This window comes from Aphis gossypii, chromosome X, assembly GCF_020184175.1.
Source record: "Aphis gossypii isolate Hap1 chromosome X, ASM2018417v2, whole genome shotgun sequence".
NCBI classification, from domain to species: domain Eukaryota; kingdom Metazoa; phylum Arthropoda; class Insecta; order Hemiptera; family Aphididae; genus Aphis; species Aphis gossypii.
Genome location: NC_065533.1, coordinates 30,829,472 through 30,848,166, shown reverse-complemented (window position 1 = coordinate 30,848,166; position 18,695 = coordinate 30,829,472). Strand labels below are relative to the sequence as shown.

General features: G+C 26.0%; 2 protein-coding genes across 3 annotated transcripts; one reads left to right on the top strand and one right to left on the bottom strand.

Annotated features, from left to right (window-relative positions):
• The first annotated feature begins 1,218 nt into the window (after positions 1 to 1,218).
• On the top strand, positions 1,219 to 6,523 carry LOC114130581 (sodium/potassium-transporting ATPase subunit beta-2-like). The gene is made up of 7 exons (XM_027995582.2): positions 1,219 to 1,618; positions 2,067 to 2,207; positions 2,277 to 2,390; positions 2,458 to 2,639; positions 5,587 to 5,691; positions 5,849 to 6,017; positions 6,084 to 6,523. The coding sequence occupies exons 1-7, from the start codon at positions 1,483 to 1,485 to the stop codon at positions 6,188 to 6,190; spliced, it is 954 nt and encodes a 317-aa protein (XP_027851383.1). The 5' UTR covers positions 1,219 to 1,482; the 3' UTR covers positions 6,191 to 6,523.
• A 1,666-nt stretch (positions 6,524 to 8,189) lies between these two features.
• LOC114130568 (uncharacterized) lies at positions 8,190 to 18,687 on the bottom strand. 2 transcript variants are annotated; one of them, XM_050206543.1, is made up of 6 exons: positions 18,476 to 18,687; positions 10,582 to 10,692; positions 10,221 to 10,386; positions 9,404 to 9,525; positions 9,230 to 9,337; positions 8,190 to 8,755 (listed from the first exon to the last, which is right to left on the bottom strand). In XM_050206543.1, exons 2-6 carry the CDS (start codon positions 10,627 to 10,629, stop codon positions 8,582 to 8,584), a joined length of 618 nt encoding a protein of 205 aa, XP_050062500.1. In that variant the 5' UTR covers positions 10,630 to 10,692; positions 18,476 to 18,687; the 3' UTR covers positions 8,190 to 8,581. The 2 variants fall into 2 exon arrangements, with proteins under 2 accessions (XP_050062500.1, XP_027851361.2); XM_027995560.2 differs by lacking the exon at positions 10,582 to 10,692 and having other exon boundaries at positions 18,476 to 18,686.
• Between the last annotated feature and the right edge of the window lie 8 nt (positions 18,688 to 18,695).

The window sequence follows — 18,695 nt, the reverse complement described above, 5'->3', positions numbered from 1 at the left end:
TCCTCCGCGAAACGTCCGCTGAGGATATTCCGCAAGTGTGACACCGGCCTAATGGCTATAATATAACCTGACTAACTCACTGACTGATACAGTTAGAGCCTGAACAATGATAGATCGAGGCTTGCAATTTACACAGTACATTCGTACCACAAATTTGGTGTACAATAAGAAAGCATTTTACAAAATTCGCATTTTTAAGTGGTGTTTACACAAGTTTTTTGAGATTCAAAATGGCTTTGAACACCGTTTAACCGAATTTTAAATAACAATTTAAACAATGTTTGAATCATATTATAGAATTGGAATTCATAACGGGCAACGAAGTGCACGGGGCCAGCTAGTAAAATATTAAATAACGACAGTCGGGTGTAAAAATTATTAGACACAAACATTATGATGATAAAATTGCATTTAAAATAATTAGGAACATTTCCTCCCCAACCAAATAGCTGTAAGATCTTCTTTATTTTGTTTTATATTTTCCAATACTCGATGCGCTTATAACATTAAATGACGTGTGTTTTGTGTAATATTTAATATAATATGTCTTATATTATGCTGTTTGCGATTATGGAATTATTGAAAAAATGACTAAGGAAACGAAGAAAAACGTCTCAGTGTAAAAATTAAATTAGTAAAGCACCTAGGTAACTTTTCTTAGGATGTGTAATAATTCAACGATATTAATATAATAAAACAAATAATTTGAACACGAATGTGAGTAATGTGACAGGCAGTAATGTAGTGAGATCATATTAAATTTAATTGAACATAGATAATTTATAAGAATAGTAATAACTAATAATATATACATACATATTATTATGTATCATATAAAATTATAATAATAACAGTAGGGGCTAGTGGAACTCGATTTCCGGTGTTTGGAAGCCGTCTTCGAGTTGGCCGAGTGAATATTGTTTCACCTTAAACTGGGTCGGGGAGGTTTGAGTGTTTAGCCATCAGTCATCATCTGACCTGATATCTTTAACCTAACCCGTATTTTTTGTATACTGAAGATTTTTTATTGGATTTTAATTTCCCGTGGTTTTTTGTTGAAAAAACAATTGTTTGCTACAAGGAACATTTAACGCGAACCACCGACCAGTGGTGACGTAGTGACGCGTAGCACCAAACACGTTCGCCGGCCACACCTCCAGAGATGATAATAACGACAATAATTTAGTTGTTGTTGTTGTTACTATCATTTATCGATAATTGGTGCGGTATTCGCGATTTTGGGCGGGTCAGCAGATGAGTTTCCTCCCAAGTCCGAACAAGTGTTCAGTGTTCTTCGCAAACAAATAATACAAATTCAAATTATTATCATTATTTTTAATATTTGTGTTCAATTTTTCTCTGAAATTTCGACGGGACGCTGTAGCAGTGACGACTATTTGTTGATAGGCATTTTTTTCATCGAGTGTAGTTATTAGGTTTTTTTTTTTTTGGCATTTTGGTCTGCTCATCGACGATACGAAAATGAATTACGGAAGCAAAACGACGTTCATCGGCTTTGATACGGACAAACGCAAATTGCCATTGTCCAAGAGGCTTGTGTTGTATGCCTATGACAAAGACACTGGAGAAATATTTGGTCGCACACCGTCCAGTTGGGGTAAGAGTAGTTTCTTCTTTTTGCTAAAGATGCCTTTTACGTTTTTTTTTGCTCGATATAATACATTTGTTAGTGTATCATTTAATGAAGAAGAAGAATTTAACTAAAAAAGAGAATCAATAGATCTGTTTAATCGATTTAAATGTGACATATTTCTACAATGTTTGATTAACTTTTGTGTTTGGCTCACATAAACAATTTAAATTCTGTTATAGAGTAATTAAGATTTGATGGTTATTTTTATTTTATAATTGAATGCATGAAATATACTTGGTAGATAATATGAAACTTAAAAATTATTTGATAAATGTGGGAATTAATAAGGCATTAATTTTAATTAGAACAGATTAAATACAAAAAATAATGCATTGATGCATGATGTATTCTTTTAACATGAATAGTGTATAGTAAAATATAATTTTCATTGTTATTGATTTTTACGTTTCAGCTAAAATTGGATTATATTATACAGCGTTTTATTTATCACTTGTCGCTATGTTTGGAGTAGTTTTGTGGTTTTTCTTTCAAACTCTTGATCCACGTACTCCGACTAGACAACTCGAACATTCACTAATTGGAACAAATCCAGGTATAAAAATTGAAGTTATTCAAACTAAATTCTAAAATATTAATAATTTATTATCTATGTATTCTATAGGTTTGGGATTTAGACCTATGTCTAATGAAACTCATAGCACTTTAATTCATATAAATAGTAAATCTGTTCAAGATTATTCAATATGGACTGAAAGACTCGTTAAATTTTTAGATGGTAAATTTGTTTTTATTAAATATTTTTTTAAATTTATTAACTTAATTTTTATTTTCATATGGTTAAGTGTACAAGAAACCAGGTTTAACACCAGGAAGAGGTCAAAATATTGCAACTTGTGATTATGATAAGCCACCTGGTAAAGGAAAAGTCTGTGATATTGATGTAAAAGCATTTAATTCTTGCACAGAAGAAAATCGATTCAATTTTCATCGTCAAGGACCTTGTATTTTTCTTAAGCTAAATAAAGTAAGAAATCAAATAGTTATAAAAGATTACATTGCTAAAATTATATTTAAAACTTATTATTAACATACATTTGGTTTATAATTAAAACCTTTCATTCTTTCATACCTTTGCTGCATATGTTTATTATCTTGAGTTAAATATTTCATATATTCTCAATAATTATTATCAATGGACAATAAGGTATCCAAATTTAAATAATTTAAAGTTAAATTTCAATTTTAAAATTATTAGTAAATAAATTAATATTTAAATAATAAAAAAATAAAAACATTCATATTTATAAATATATATATTTATATTTATTTACAAATTTGTTTTTATACTTTTGTGCACTATATAAATTTTTACTTAGCTATTAAGTAAACACTACCTTGTATTGTCTCCATCTTAAAAACATGTGTTGTTAGCTTTAATATTAAATTTAATTGGCCTAATATTAATATTTTAATTTTACCCAAGATATGAGGTATGAGTATTAAAAATATAACAAGTCTCTAAATTTCTAAATTAAAATTTTAAATATTGAAAAGCCAACGTTTAAGCACAGATAATCTTCTTACTTTTAGTTTTGATAAAAAAACAATTAGTTCTAATAAAAGCAAATTTGCTATGTTGTATGCTTTTAAGATGAAGACAACTCAGGGTAGCTTTCTGTTAATAGCTGAGTAAAAATAAATGTATTGCATAAAAGTTTAAAAACTAATTCATAAATTTGAGACAACACTGTGAGTGTAGTGCTCTAATAAAAAGTATTTTATTATATAATCTTGTGGGTGCATCAGCACATGACTATAGATCATCATTTTTATTTAATTTGAATTATTAATTATTATTTATTAATTTAATATTTATTTTGCTTATGACAAAATAATAAATAATAGAATTAATTTAATAACAGTATCTAAAAGAATTGATTAATTATATTTATCATTATATAGATACTTACATTATTCAAGTATATAACAAAATATACTATTTTTTAAACTACCTATTATTTATATATATTTTACTATTAATTTACAAGCTTCAACTGTTAAAAATATTATTCAATATTACTATAGATATATTTTACAACAACAAATTAATAATATTTAACAAGTGTGATTGCCTATTATTTACAATATTAAAGTTTGTTAGGTAAACTGCATTTAAGTATAAAGATGATATTTTTATGGTTTCATCTTTGTTTGAAGTATTATTTAATATTGCATTGAGGATTGAAAATTTTCCATTAAGATTTATATTTTTGGTATTCTTCAGAGTTCAAAGATATTATGTTTGATTGTATTTGTGATATGTTACATATTGGTGGAGGATCTTTGCTCATTAAAAAGCTATAGGTAAAGCTGGTATGTCAAATTCTTATTTTGGTAATGGCGATGTCTTGACAACGAATAATCACCAAAGGTGTGTACTATTATTTTACTAGATCTTAGATAGATTTGAGTTAATTGATTATTAGGATAGAATCCAAAAAATAATGAGAAATGTAATTTATTTTATATGTGCCAATAATAAGTTTAGCTTGAACTTTTTGAATAATTTCATTATTGGATAGTAATAATGTTGGTTTTGAGTGCTATTAGGACACAAAGAACATCACTAATAAATAGTATGCCGGTTACATAGAGTGAATTTGCTTAATTAATTATTATTTTAAGTATAGCATAATTGTCAGAGGTGAGTATATTTATTTATTTTATTGAAAGTAGTTTGTGTTGGATGATTGTTTAGCTTAGGACATTTGCAAAGCCTACTCCATTGTCTGATTTGCAGATGTCCATATAGATTTGAGTGTGATTGGGAATTTAAGTTGAATAATATAATAATATTTTGGAAATGTGATATTATTATTTTATTGTGTGCGAGTTATTCTGCGTTAAGCCTAAGGTTTCAAAGCCATAGCAATATTTGTTGGAAGGGAATTGTTTCTTAAACTGAGATATTTATATTCATTTTTTTTTTTTTCATAAATTGGAGATGTGTTCTTTATTGATGTGAGTGTTTTTTTTTATGTTAGAGTTTGAATTTTTGATATTGTTTTTCTTTTAATATCATATAAAAATGTATTTTAATTGCTTATGAACCAGAGAGGAATTTCTCCAATGTAGCAAAAATGCTTTTATTGGGGTTTGTTTTAAAAGCACCCAATGATAAACAATTTTGGTGTGTTTGGTCTAAGGATTAGAGATTTCTGTATTAACTGTGTTATTAATATGTGATGGATAGTTAATTTGGAATAAAATGAAAGATTTATAACTTGTCAAGTTCATCTTGGTCATCTACTGAAGTCACAAACTACCATTATAGTTGGTATTACTTTACACTACAAGATAGTAATCGTAACAGTTACCGATGGCCAAGATGAACTGGACAGGTTATGACATTGATTTCTTGTCAAATCCCTATCTGTGCAAGAATTTTGATGATATTTGTTTGATTGTACAGGTGCTTTTTATTTTTTGTAGTCTTTAAATCAAATCCTGATGTGTTAGCTCATTATAGTACTGTAGAGTGTTTTAAAGAATTTTGATGGTAACATTGATTTCTCTGTCATAATAGATGTAGATATTATCATTGAAAATTATATGTTTTGTAGATTTTAAGATTTATAAAATAATGTCGGTTTGGCTATAAGAAACACTACACTAAGAATTAATTTTTAACAAATATCATTTTTTGGGAGATGAGTATTTATATATTTGTTTTGAGCTTTTACTTCAAATAAACTGTTTTTAGGAATTTTTTATGGAATAAGATGTTTTTATTTATGCTTTCTTATTTTAATAATTTGAGTTTCTTTGTGCATAACACAATATTGTATACTTTTTCAAGGTTAAGAAGTTGGATTAAAATAGGTCCAAGTAAATTTATTAATTACCATATTATAATGAATTTAATAATTTAAATTAAATAATTGACATAACTTTTAAATTTTGTTTTCTAGATTTATGGTTGGAATCCTATATTTTATGATGATCCAAATGACCTACCCCATGATATGCCAAAAAGTTTAAAAGACCACATCAAAGAAATAACTAATCCAGAAAAGGTTAGTATTTTTATGTATACTTAAAATATCTGTGGAAAGTATAGATCATTAATCATACATTCTCTCTTGATTCATTCAAAGTTTAAAATTATGTTTATTTTTTTATATAATAAAACAAAATCAAAATGTTGACACTAATCTTTTAATTTGCTTTTAGTTGAGAACTGTATGGGTATCATGCGAAGGAGAAACTGTGTCTGACAAAGAACTCATTGGACCAATGGCATATTGGCCCATTCCTGGATTTCCTGGTTACTTCTTCCCATTTGAAAACTCTGAAGGTTACCTAAGCCCTTTGGTTGCAATTCATTTCAAAAGTCCAGCAAGTGAGTATATTAATAACACAATATATTCATTGTTTTTTAATATATTCTATATTTACCTGAATTTAGAAAGCATTGTAATCAACATTCTGTGCAAAGCATGGGCAAAAAATATCGTTCATAAAAAAAATGGTGTCAACAAAGGATCTGTACATTTTGAATTGATGATGGATTAATCTTACATCTAAATTTTATATCAGTTTTATATGATTTTATTTTTAAACAATGTAATAAGATTTTTTTTTTTTACTTTAATTGTAAATTAGACATATCGATTATTCTCTAGAACAATTATTTGAAATTATTGAATATTTATATAATTATATTTCTAAATAACAATTCTAAAATTATTACTTCAATTTTGCCATTATTGCGTCAATGAAGTGGTGTGAATTATTTTTATTTTACATATCAAATTTTGCACTTATCAATGCTATAAAAAGTTCATTTTAATTATACTAATTCATTAGTTTTATTTTATTATTTTTATTATATGTTATTAAACTATAGTTCTTTTTTTAATCGTGTTATAATTATGATTCCTCCAATTTATACCATTACTGAATTTTATTATTTTTTGTGAATCTCATCATAACTCAAATAACAAAACTTTCCGAAGACTGATTTTTTTTTAATAAGACATTACTATGATTTAATGATTGTCATCCAATTTTCTTATAAATATGTAATTTTTCACCATTAAACTTTGCTGTCTAATTATCAATATTATAATTTGTGTGCTAAAATATTAATATACAATTTGTGTTCAATAAGTCTATAAATTAAACAGTATTATAATCTAATTCTATTTTTATTTTTGTATACTGTTTAGAATTATTTTTAAAAAATTCCTCATTCACAAAAATAGATAACTCAAAAATAAAATTTTTTTATGTTTGATCAATTTAAAACTATAATAAATTTTACTATGTTTAAATCTATAGGGACATAATTTAATGAAAATAACTGTATTATGTTTATAGCATATGATAGGATGTATGATGTAATAGTTTAAGTATCGTATTTACCATAAATATACTATTTTCACGTTTTAATATTTAATTTTATTGAAATTTATGATTTTATTTTTTTATTTTATCAAATTATTACTATTATATCACTTAAAAGAAACAATCATTATGTTGAAACTATTCAGTATTAAGTATTTAAATATTATTCTAAGTTTAAGATTCATAAATCTATATTGAATAATTCCATGTTATGTTAAAATGTTCATGTTTACCACTATTTTAGTGTATTATTTATGTTTAAGATAACTAAGATATGTTTTTATTACCCAGTAGTATATTTTTTACGTACATTTATACTTTATTATAATCAATAAATTATCATAAATTTTAATAATTTTGTTGTTTGATAATATGTTGTCATTATAACTTTATATAAGTTAAAAAAAATATATATACATATTATATATATACAAAATAGCTAACTGAGAAACAAATATTTTCAATGTAGAATATCAATTGAAGTTAAAATTAAAATTTAACAACTTTGATCTGATTATGGGGCGTAATTTTAATTATAAAACCATTTAACAAAGAATCATACTAATTTCTAAAACTGAAGGGGTTCCTGACTTAGATTCTGTTTATTCAAAAAGATAACTATGGAGCTATCTAATTTTTCTCAAAAATGATGAAAATGTCTACAATAAATTGTACTAATTCAATATTTTCGTTAGTATCGATTTTCTATTGTAGTCAATAATCAATATCATTTTTAAACTATTATTGTTAGTACTCCACCCATGCATACTTAAAACTATATTTTTATATTATTATAAAACCGAAAAAATTATTTTATCTAATAAAATATTAAATCATTTTTTTTCAATCTTAAGAATGTTGGATCTGATTTTTAATAAATAGATCACGCAAATAAGAACAACTAATTGTTTTTTTTTTTTTTGAATAATAGGTAGAAAAATATTAATTACTATAAAAATTAAGGATTTATTACTCGCATCCCGTAGAAATACTGTGAAATATAAAGTCAATCATACTGAATTTTTTTTTATAGCCTAATGTACTTAAATTAGTCAACTTAATAAATAAAACTATAAACACAATAGTATTTTCGATAAGTGAAAATAGAGAAATCTGCTTTTACATGAATTTCTTCTTATTTCATAATAAATAATATTAATAATAATGATTTAGGTACTGAAATGTATTATATTTTGTTTATTTTTTTTATGTATAAATAATGAATAAATTCAATGTTTGATACAAATAGTTATTAAAAATTAAATTAATATATATAAACATAGTGATAAAAAAACTTAGAAAAAAAAAACAAAACTTATTTGACTTAAGTACTAACAGTCCAGATTGACTTAAAGAAACTTAGAATGAAAAAAATTTAATTTTAGTGAATATAAAGTAGATTAAATGTTTGTAAATTAATGTAATGAATACATTTTATTTTTATAAGCATGCTAATGACTAAAAAGTAAAGAAATATGAAACTGAATATAAAACTACTATTATATAGCTTTCTAACTAATAATATTCTTATTCTTATTATGCTTTGAACACTTTTTTTTACTCATTCTTCATTTCATCAGCATCACCATCAACAACGTTCACCTGAAGTGGTTGCACATTGTTTTTGTCAAGTGAACCAGATGCACCAGGAGAGGAGTTTGTTGTAGCATTATTTCCTTGTTGTTGATTGGTAGGATTACCATTCTTATTTGATCGGATTCTAGACATAACCTATTCAAACACATTAATTAATATTCAAGTCTCTTCAAACTTAAGATTAAAATTAGATTGAAATTGTAATTGCAGTAATGTATGTCAATATTAAGGTCATATAGTTTTATAAAATTTTAAATACACATAACATCCTTCAAAATGAAAACATAAATAGAAACAAAATATATGGAACCCTAATATCTTTAATTTTTTTAATCTAACGTTTAAATAATACACTAGATCAATTTACTGTAATACTAAAAATAACAGAATAAAATGGATTATTCTTAATATAAAATTTTCTGTTTTAGATTTAATGAAATAGAGATAGCACATAATAATAAAGTATTACATACTTTAAAAAAACATAATGTCACAAAAATACACAATACACTATTGGTATTTATTCATACCAAACTGTCAAACAATATTTAATTTAAATTTGAATTTGTAATCATACATAAAATAAATAAATGAATATAATATAGATACCTGATCATGCAAATTCTGGAAACCTGAAAGCTGATCTTTCAATGATTGGTTTTCCTGCAATAACGAATGCATTTGAACTTTTAATTTCAGCATTTGCTTAGCATCTTTCTAAAAATGGACAAAAGATTAATACTAAGATTTTAAAAATATAAATAGTGTGCATGTTTAACTTACTTCATTGAAATCAAAGTCATCAATAGATGGCGGTGGAGTGTTCAATAGATGATTTTCAAGATCAGCAAGTTTCTTGTAAATCGATTTACGATACTGATTTGTTATATCTTGTGCAGATAGAGCTAAAATGTTATAAATCTTATCATACATTTTCTTAAGAAAAATAAGTAGAAAATTAGCTTAAATTACTAATATTTAATTTTCATATAAATACCTTTTTTTATTAGATACAATATCACATATGATCAATCAGGTACAAATATACAATGATAATTTATAAATATATATAATATTCACATGAAAACTAAATTTTCTAAAATTATAATTATTGAGTTTAACAAAATTGTCGGAAAGTTTTTTGTTTACTATACTTGAATTGTTAAGATATTTCATTTTTTTTTTCAAATAATCCTAATAATAAATAATTATAAAATAAATATTCGTCAAGACCGCAATTTATCTGTATACATTTACAATGATATCTATGGAAACTGATTAAACTATATATTTATGAAGGTGAATCAGCCCCTACTACCAACCCGAAATTTAGACGATTTATATATGTTATGTTTTATACGCATTTATATTACAATGTAATTTAATTCTAAACAACACTTACGTCTTACCTATATATTTTTTATCCCCTCCCTGAAATGAAAATCTAGATAATATGCTCCTGGCTATATGCCTATTATATTTATAATATATTAGTATATACTATATATTATTATATTGTCTGTATAGCAGTTTGAACTGCAACTATCCGAAATTCAATAACATTTTTTGTTTGACTTGTTAAAGACTCGCGGTATCTTACCTTTTGGTTCATCCGTGGTTGGCACGTCTTCATCTACCATCAATTTCTGTTTCTTGGTGATTTCTAGCAACTTATCGTTAGTTTCACTGAGCCTTTTGTTGTCCTTTTTCAATATGGACTGTTGTTGTTCGAGTTGTTCTATGGCTTGGCTCATGGTGGTAAATAGCTGTAAAAAAAAATTATAATATAATATTTAAAACATAAGTAGATTAGGTATAATGGTATATAATATGTCAACACGCAATTAATAAAATATATGCAATTACAGGGGTAATATTATATTCACTGTTCTATTCGCGAGTAGTCGTCTATATAAATTTGGTTTAAGTATACAATATTTAAAATAATACACGCGACTTACATCCTTTAGTGTTTCAAAATTTTCCTCTATCTGATGAGAGTTAGACATGATGTTGCTGCCACAACCACACGAATATACCAATAGATGTGTAGAATATTTTTTTAACACTAGCTATTAGGTATTGAAAAAAATAAAACGGTAAAATCAACTACTACACCGCGGCAGACTACAATGTTTTAGCAATGAAATAATAGTGTTACGCAGATGGATACTTGTACGAAATGGACTGTTGCAATTTTACTGTCTACAGTAGATGCTAGCTGTAGGTAAATACCTATAGTATGCCTATACACCACGCACGTCTACACGAAACTAACGCACAAGCGCTAATAACGAAAATAATAATACATACAATGTCTGCAGCGGCCGTAGTACGTATTACATAGGCCTAAGCATAATATATTACTATTATTATTTGAAAACATTTCATGGTTTTTTTTTCATCCGTGTCTTCCTACCCGCCGCCGCACCGTTGGAATATTCGTCTATTGCCCGCGCCGTAGGTACCGCTATTATAAAATAGTACACCTATAGACGTATATTATAGGTACTCGCAGCACGCCGGTTACGCATCCCCTCGCCGCGCTACGGTCCCCTACCCGACATCCGTGTGCCCCGCCGCGCAATGACCATCCTATAATATAATTTTGAATTAAACAATAGTTGGCGCATAAGCATACTACGCTATACACATACATACATATTACATAGTATATACACGTTAGCCTACTATATGTCTATATGTACGCGCGTGCTTTAAGTTATAACCGCAGAGCTGCAATATTTTAGTGCACACTGTATAATATGTACAGGTATAGTGGTATAAAGATAGATGATACCGCGAGATACAAACTCGCGGGCACATGTATATATTTATTATATACCTGTGTCCTGTACACATCATGCACGTGGCGATCGAGTGACGGACTAAGTCTGCACCGCCTTGCGTGCTCTCCAGCTAGCTATATATGTGTATAATCCGATTTCAAACCCGCCAGATAAGCCCGCAGGAGGTGTAAAAATTTGTTTTTTAAATTATATAGTAATATATTCACTAAACAAAATGATTACGTAATAATATAATAATTTATAATATTATACATGTACGGCGGTAACGACAGTATGCTAGCTGTTCAACCGTAACTGATATTTGTTATTTGTTGATAATAATAAAGAAGTATTACACATTGGGTTAAAACATTGATATTCTTAAATAATTAATGAAGTATAGGACGACTAATTATACTGATATGCGTAAGTTAAACGTTACAATTGTAATATTGAAATAGTTGTGTGTCCTTTAACTTTAGATGAAATTTAAAACTTAGCAACTTAATGTGTTGAGTTATTGCTATTATACACGGGCGTTGTATACAAAGAATATTTTCAAAAAATACATATCTATACAAATCATATTTTATTTTAGATATTTGAATACTATTTTTGCAAGTTAAATAAGTATCTAGTAATATGTCATACTAATAATGTTCAACAAATATTTAAAAAATATAAAATATGTAATTTAATATTATGTATATTTAGTACCTAAATACATTTTAAGTCATTATTAATTATATTTGTAAGAAATGTCCATCTACTATTAGTAATACCCAAAATATAATTTAGTAGGTATCTAATAATATTTCCAATAACATCAAATATACCACATGAAATTATTACCAATAGTAAGTTCTAAGTATTTAAAATACAATAAAATAAAAGTACTCATAAATTATCCGATACAGCCATATAGGTATCAACAATAGGTATAGCAACTACTTAAAATAGTCAAATTAACATTGCTACATTAAGTTGCATTTTGCTACGACTTAATAAGAAAAACGTTGAAAAAATATATTTTAGTGTAGTTATTTATTTCATATTATGTAATATTAAATATTAAAATTTGCAGCAAGTTGAATTTTAAACATAAAAATATATTATACAATAGGGACCTATTGCATTATTTAGACATTAAATTATGGTTGACGTTTATATATTGGAAAAGCGAGGGAAAAAGGTTTTCAATTTTTAATTTAAAAGATAAACACACACTTATTCACTACTTACCTATGCATTTAACAAATACATTAGGTATCATTTACTAATATACTCGCGGAATTGCAACGCCGCATGGGTAAATTAAAAATTTGTTATCAACAAACATTTTTTAAAGTCCAGCAGAACATTTTAATATCTATTCTTATATTCCGTCTAATTACAGCTAGAGCCTAGAAGGCACTCAATGTCTCAATATAATAATGGATGTAATTCAAAAATACAATTTTGTTGTTTCGAAGAAACGATTTCAAATGTGCGCAAACATAATTCAGGTTCAGATTATACTTTATTATTTGGCATCCACTGACTGATTTTTAGCTACGGTCGCGTCCCAACAAACATTACGCGGCGTAACATATGGGTGCATACAAGTATACAATTATACATATTTTATAGGTATAGGCTACGGTAGGTATTATATCTCGTTTTAATATTTCAACAATACATAATAACAAGATATATATGGTATTACCAGCTAATAATACATTGGGACAATCGATACGACAATAAATACTAAATAGGTACCTATGTACCTATATACGATATATATATATATATATATTTAATATCTGTTATTAAAAATATATACGCGTAACGCATAGATACATGTCATGACCCTATATGAACAACGGGGCACTGCATGGTTGCAGTAATATATTTCATAGACGACGATGATTATAAATTATAATATTAATTTTCACCGAAGTAAAAACTGTAGTTAAAACTATAATATTACGCCGTTTTTGTTATAACAATAAGAGTCAACTGCAGAGTATCATAATATATATATATATATAACGTACATTTTACAACAAGTTCAAAATGTTTGGGAAAAGCCTAGCCTATTTTTTTTTTCATTGAGCACCATAAAACAGATGTTAATAAAAAAAGATCAAGATTCAAAATATTTATTTTAGCATTAGATAAGAACAATTTTCAAAATATTTCAACTGTTTTTGTGTTGTTTATAAGTTTGAAGTTAATAGTTTATCGATTTATGAACCTACAATCAAATTTTTGTTTATGAATAAAAAATCATAATAAACACATGATTCCTAGAATTCTTATAATAAATATATTGTTTAAAATATAAATCCGTTTAAAATAAAGTGATAATTTCTTTTTATATAAGTTAATTCAAATTTTCACAAACTATGAACATTTTTAAAATTATTTTGTACTTTTTTATAAAAATTTAAATTTTGTCAACAATAAGGTTTGAAAATTTGAAATACGATTCTTCATAAGTTTAGTTTATTTACTATAATATAATAATACATATTTATATAATTATTAAAACTTTAATGCTTATAAAGAAATTTTTAAACACAAAAGGTTCAATTGTTTCAATGGTTGTAGGAATTATAAAATACCAGAATATTGAAAAATTCTTAATGATTAAAATTATATTATCTGCTATTTAAATCATATTTAGGTATATTAAATTAATACTTTTCATCATAATTTGAACTTAAATAATATTTTAAAAGTATTAATAATTTGTATGTTTAATTTGAAAAACAATACATTTTTAATAAATAAAAAACTATTCTTTTAACTCGACATTTTACAATAGTTAATTTTAAAAAAAATCCACACAAATACAGTAGTATGGTATCTATTTCGACTAAATCAAATAGTCAATAACTATGAACTGTATATTATAGTCCTTAGTAAAGTTAATTTATTTATTATTATCTAATTACATAAAATTTACAAACTTCAGTCTAATTAATATTTATTTATAATTTTGAACTAGTAAAAGTTCAAAATTAGTTTAATACAATACAAACTCTTAAAATAAATTAGTTTATCACATTAGGGACAATTATTACAATATTTTACTAAAACTGACAATTAAACTAGCATATGAATTAATTTAATTATAACCCTAATAGAAAATTCAGAACAAATAATTATTAAAAATGTTACCTGACTATCAATTAAATAAATTTAAAAGTGAAAACAATTTTCACTGGCTCATAATACATTAGCTAATAAAATATAGCATTTATACTTATATTTATTTTAAAATTTGGCTAAATATATTGTAAGTAGCAATTGGTGTATTGATCTAACAAATAGTAAAAATTACATAACTAATAGTATGGGCAGTAATGTAAATGCAATCATGGATATGTGTATGTTTCACATTTTTGGAAAAACTTTTATTATTTTATTTTTACTCCTTTGATCATCACAATTCACAATCAAAAGGTTATTTTTAAATTGTTTTATTATACTAAACGCTGATAAGTTATTTTTAAAACATAATGGTTTTTGAAATATTAAAGATATTAGGATACAACGACTTCACTTAATTAGTATTATAAGTCTTATTCATTGAAAAATTATCAAAATACTTATACTAGAAATGGGCACTCAAATTCACCTAGAAAATAGGCAAGTGGGTTAGGTATGGGTTAGTACCATTCTGATGTACATTGGGTATTGATTAGAACTATTTATTGAATAAATCACTATAATAAATTTTATTAAATTAAAATTCAATGATAAATCACTGTATACAATGAAAAAAATACTGGGCGAAGACAGTCTAAATTGTGGTAACCATGATGATTAAAGTGCAGATTTCTATGCAATTGCATATTTTTTTCCTATCCACTGTTTTGGATTTTTGTCAGTAATCTTTAAGAATCACAGTAACTTGTAGGTACTGGTGAAATTTTTTTTTGCATATTTTTGCATATTAAATGGTTATTGTATATTTCTAAAATTTTTTACAAAATTTGAAATAAATTGTATATTCAACTTAAAATTTTTAAAAAAAAAATGCATAAAACAATATTTTGTCGAGTAAAAATATATTAAAAATAATTTTGTTGGCATTAAATAACAACTAAAATAAAGATAATATAAATAATCTACTACGATTAACGTTTGTATACACCTATAATCTTAATTTATTTTGCTGTATCAGTCAGTTATCGACATACCACTCAGTTACATTGTTTGTTATTTAGTCTGAAAAATCGTGGATATGCCAAAAATAAGTAGTTTGATACATAACAAAATTTGAGAATGAATTTCTTCAGCAAATAAAGATACTGAGGTTTTCATTACTGACAGAAAAATAGTATTTGAAAACCTTTGTGGAAAATCTATTGTTTGTAATTTTAAAAATACATTAAGTTGTTCAGAAAATTCCCTAAAATTTATTTTTCATTAAGTATTTAAGTAATATATTAATTTGTAAATTTTAAATAAATAAAAAAAATTCTAGTATATTTGTTGCATATTTTTATGATTTTTACTGTATATTTCGATACTTTTTAGAGTATACAAATCCTAGCTCTAATGTTTACAAAGCAATTATTTCAATAGTATTAAATTTGCATAAGAATTTCAGTTTTTTCTTAATTTTTGGCTATTTTTTAACTATGAAAAAAAGTACTAAGAATTTTTAATTTTAACGTTTATAAAGTACAAATTACATCCAATTGTTTATCCAAAAACAATCTTTAAAATGTGTACAGATAAAACAAAACTCACATCATTGTAAAATCAATACATGTCATTCATTACTCTACTCTGAATCTAAAAGGCTAGTTTTTAATAAATTCAAGATCCATAATTCGTCAAATAAGTTTTTTCTTTATGAAAATTTTAAAATAAAAATAGCAAATTGTAATATTCTGAAAATAATGGTAAAAATGTAGCCTGCTTTAATCACCCATTAAAACATTATATTTAAATTATTATTTATTAGTATTATGAAACAAATTTGTATTTTAGTTACCTTCAAATTAAATTAACAGAAAAATTTTTATAAATATATTGATTTTATTTATAGAATATTTATTTTGTTTTACCCTTACGTATGCATATAAGAAGAAACAAAACAAAACAAAATAAAATATTTCTAAACCATACAATCATTATTCATTACAACGGCCTAAATTCATAAATAACTAAAAAATTCTGAAACATGTCATAAGAATTATGACATGTAGATTATTGAAAATTTCTGAACAGTTTTAACATTTAAGGCTGTTCTTACAATGTTCGGTTAGTGCCTGATAACGCTAACTGGAAGAATTTATCATGTGTTAACCGATAGAATTCTACTGGTTAGTCTTAACCGACACTTAACAGGACATTGAAAGAACGGCCCTTAATAAAATAAAGAAGATGTGTAAATAAAAGGCATTTTAATAAATTATTAAAATCTATGAAATATTTGCATTATTGTTTTGATGACAAACATGATTTAATATACTTATCTTTACAATGATTACAATAATTCAATGACACTATTACAACTAGACTTGGCCTACTCAGTTTTGGTTCTTAATCTTACTAACATTTTGGATATAATAAAAGTGTGGTAATCAGAAAAGTTAAACGGAGAAGAGTTTACAATAACCACAATAGAATAAATAATATCAATATATTAGAGTTGAAATCGGTAAAAACGACATTGAACACAATATTAGGTACATTTTTGTCTATAAAGAACTGAGAAGTATAACATAAACATTTATATTAATTTAATAGAATTCTGGTTATTCCTATTTTAACTAACATCAGTGGAAAGATAATTCAGTAATGCTTAGAATCAAAACATAATTCAAATCTAACAATGACTACAGAACGTTTACATTATATACCAATCGATTGAAAGAGAGAGAGAGACAAGTGAACAAATATTCTGAACTAGATACTAGACATGTCACTAAGCAATGAACTATAAATTATGAGAGTTGTTAAAATATGATTTTCCTATAAAGTCAAACAATAGAATAGCATGGTGTTATAATGTCGACTGTATCGAACGGGTAATTAACGTTAGACTCCTAAGATACTGCAAGGAAAACATACTTATAGTCTTTTGAAGATGAAATACGAGGGCTATCACAAAATTAACCTCCGATATGTTATAATTCACTAAATACGACACTTCAGAGGTATTTTTCTGCATGTCACAACCCAAACATTATTCTCTTAGAATATGCCAAGTTTCGATCATTTTTGTTCAGTATTGTTGTATTAGTTGCTGTAACACGGAGAATACAATTTAATCTCCTGCCGTCTATGGGGTGCAAAATGTGTTTCGTTTTTTTGCGAACCGAAGAAAATAGCGCAGCTCAAATTCATCGTCAGTTATATGTTGTTTACATTAATACAGTGAATTTGTTTGAAAAATCAGGCGTTTTACGATTTCAGATATTCTAACAAGATTTTCTGAAATTTTACATCACTGTATTACTGTAAACAACATATTATAACTGATGATGAATTTGAGGTCTGCCATTTTCTTTTGTTTGCAAAAAACGAATTACACTTCGCACCTCGTAGGCGGTGGGAGATAAAATTGTATTCTCCGCGTTGTTACAGCAACTAATAGAACAATAAAACGGTCGAAAATTGGCATATTGAAAGAGAATAATGTACTGGTCGCGACATGCAGGAAAATGTCACTGAAATGCACATTTTAGCGAATTGTAACACACGGAAGTTAGGTTAGGTTGATTTTGAGATAGCTCTCGCGAGTCGCGGATCGTATATACAGAATACAATTCCTTTGAAATCAAATATCTGTGATTATAATGATTTATTTGCTTACAAATCAACCATTTAGTTAAATGGTCCAGTGTTTTAGTATCTAAACATTTGGAAACGTAACAAAACATATAATAGGTACCGGAGGTACACATCATTAGCTATCGACATTATTTTATTTAGAATCATTTTGAAATGCATTTAAGTATCCATATAACCAAGCTATAGACGGAATTTATAATACTTAATACAAAACGAAATGCACGAAATACATAGGTAATAATAACTTAGCATAAACAATATTACATACATTCAAATCTGGTAATTAGAGAATCCAAAAATTTATATCTCTTTTCCTAGTCTTGTGTCCAGTCGTGCGTGATATTTTGATTGTTGTGGCTCGTGTTATTAGTAGTTATTAGCGAAATTATGTAATAAATAATGATGCAACAGTCAACAACTACAACAGCTCATACTATACAAGCTAGACGCTATGCCGCTACTGCCGTCTGCCGCTAGGGACGCTCGAT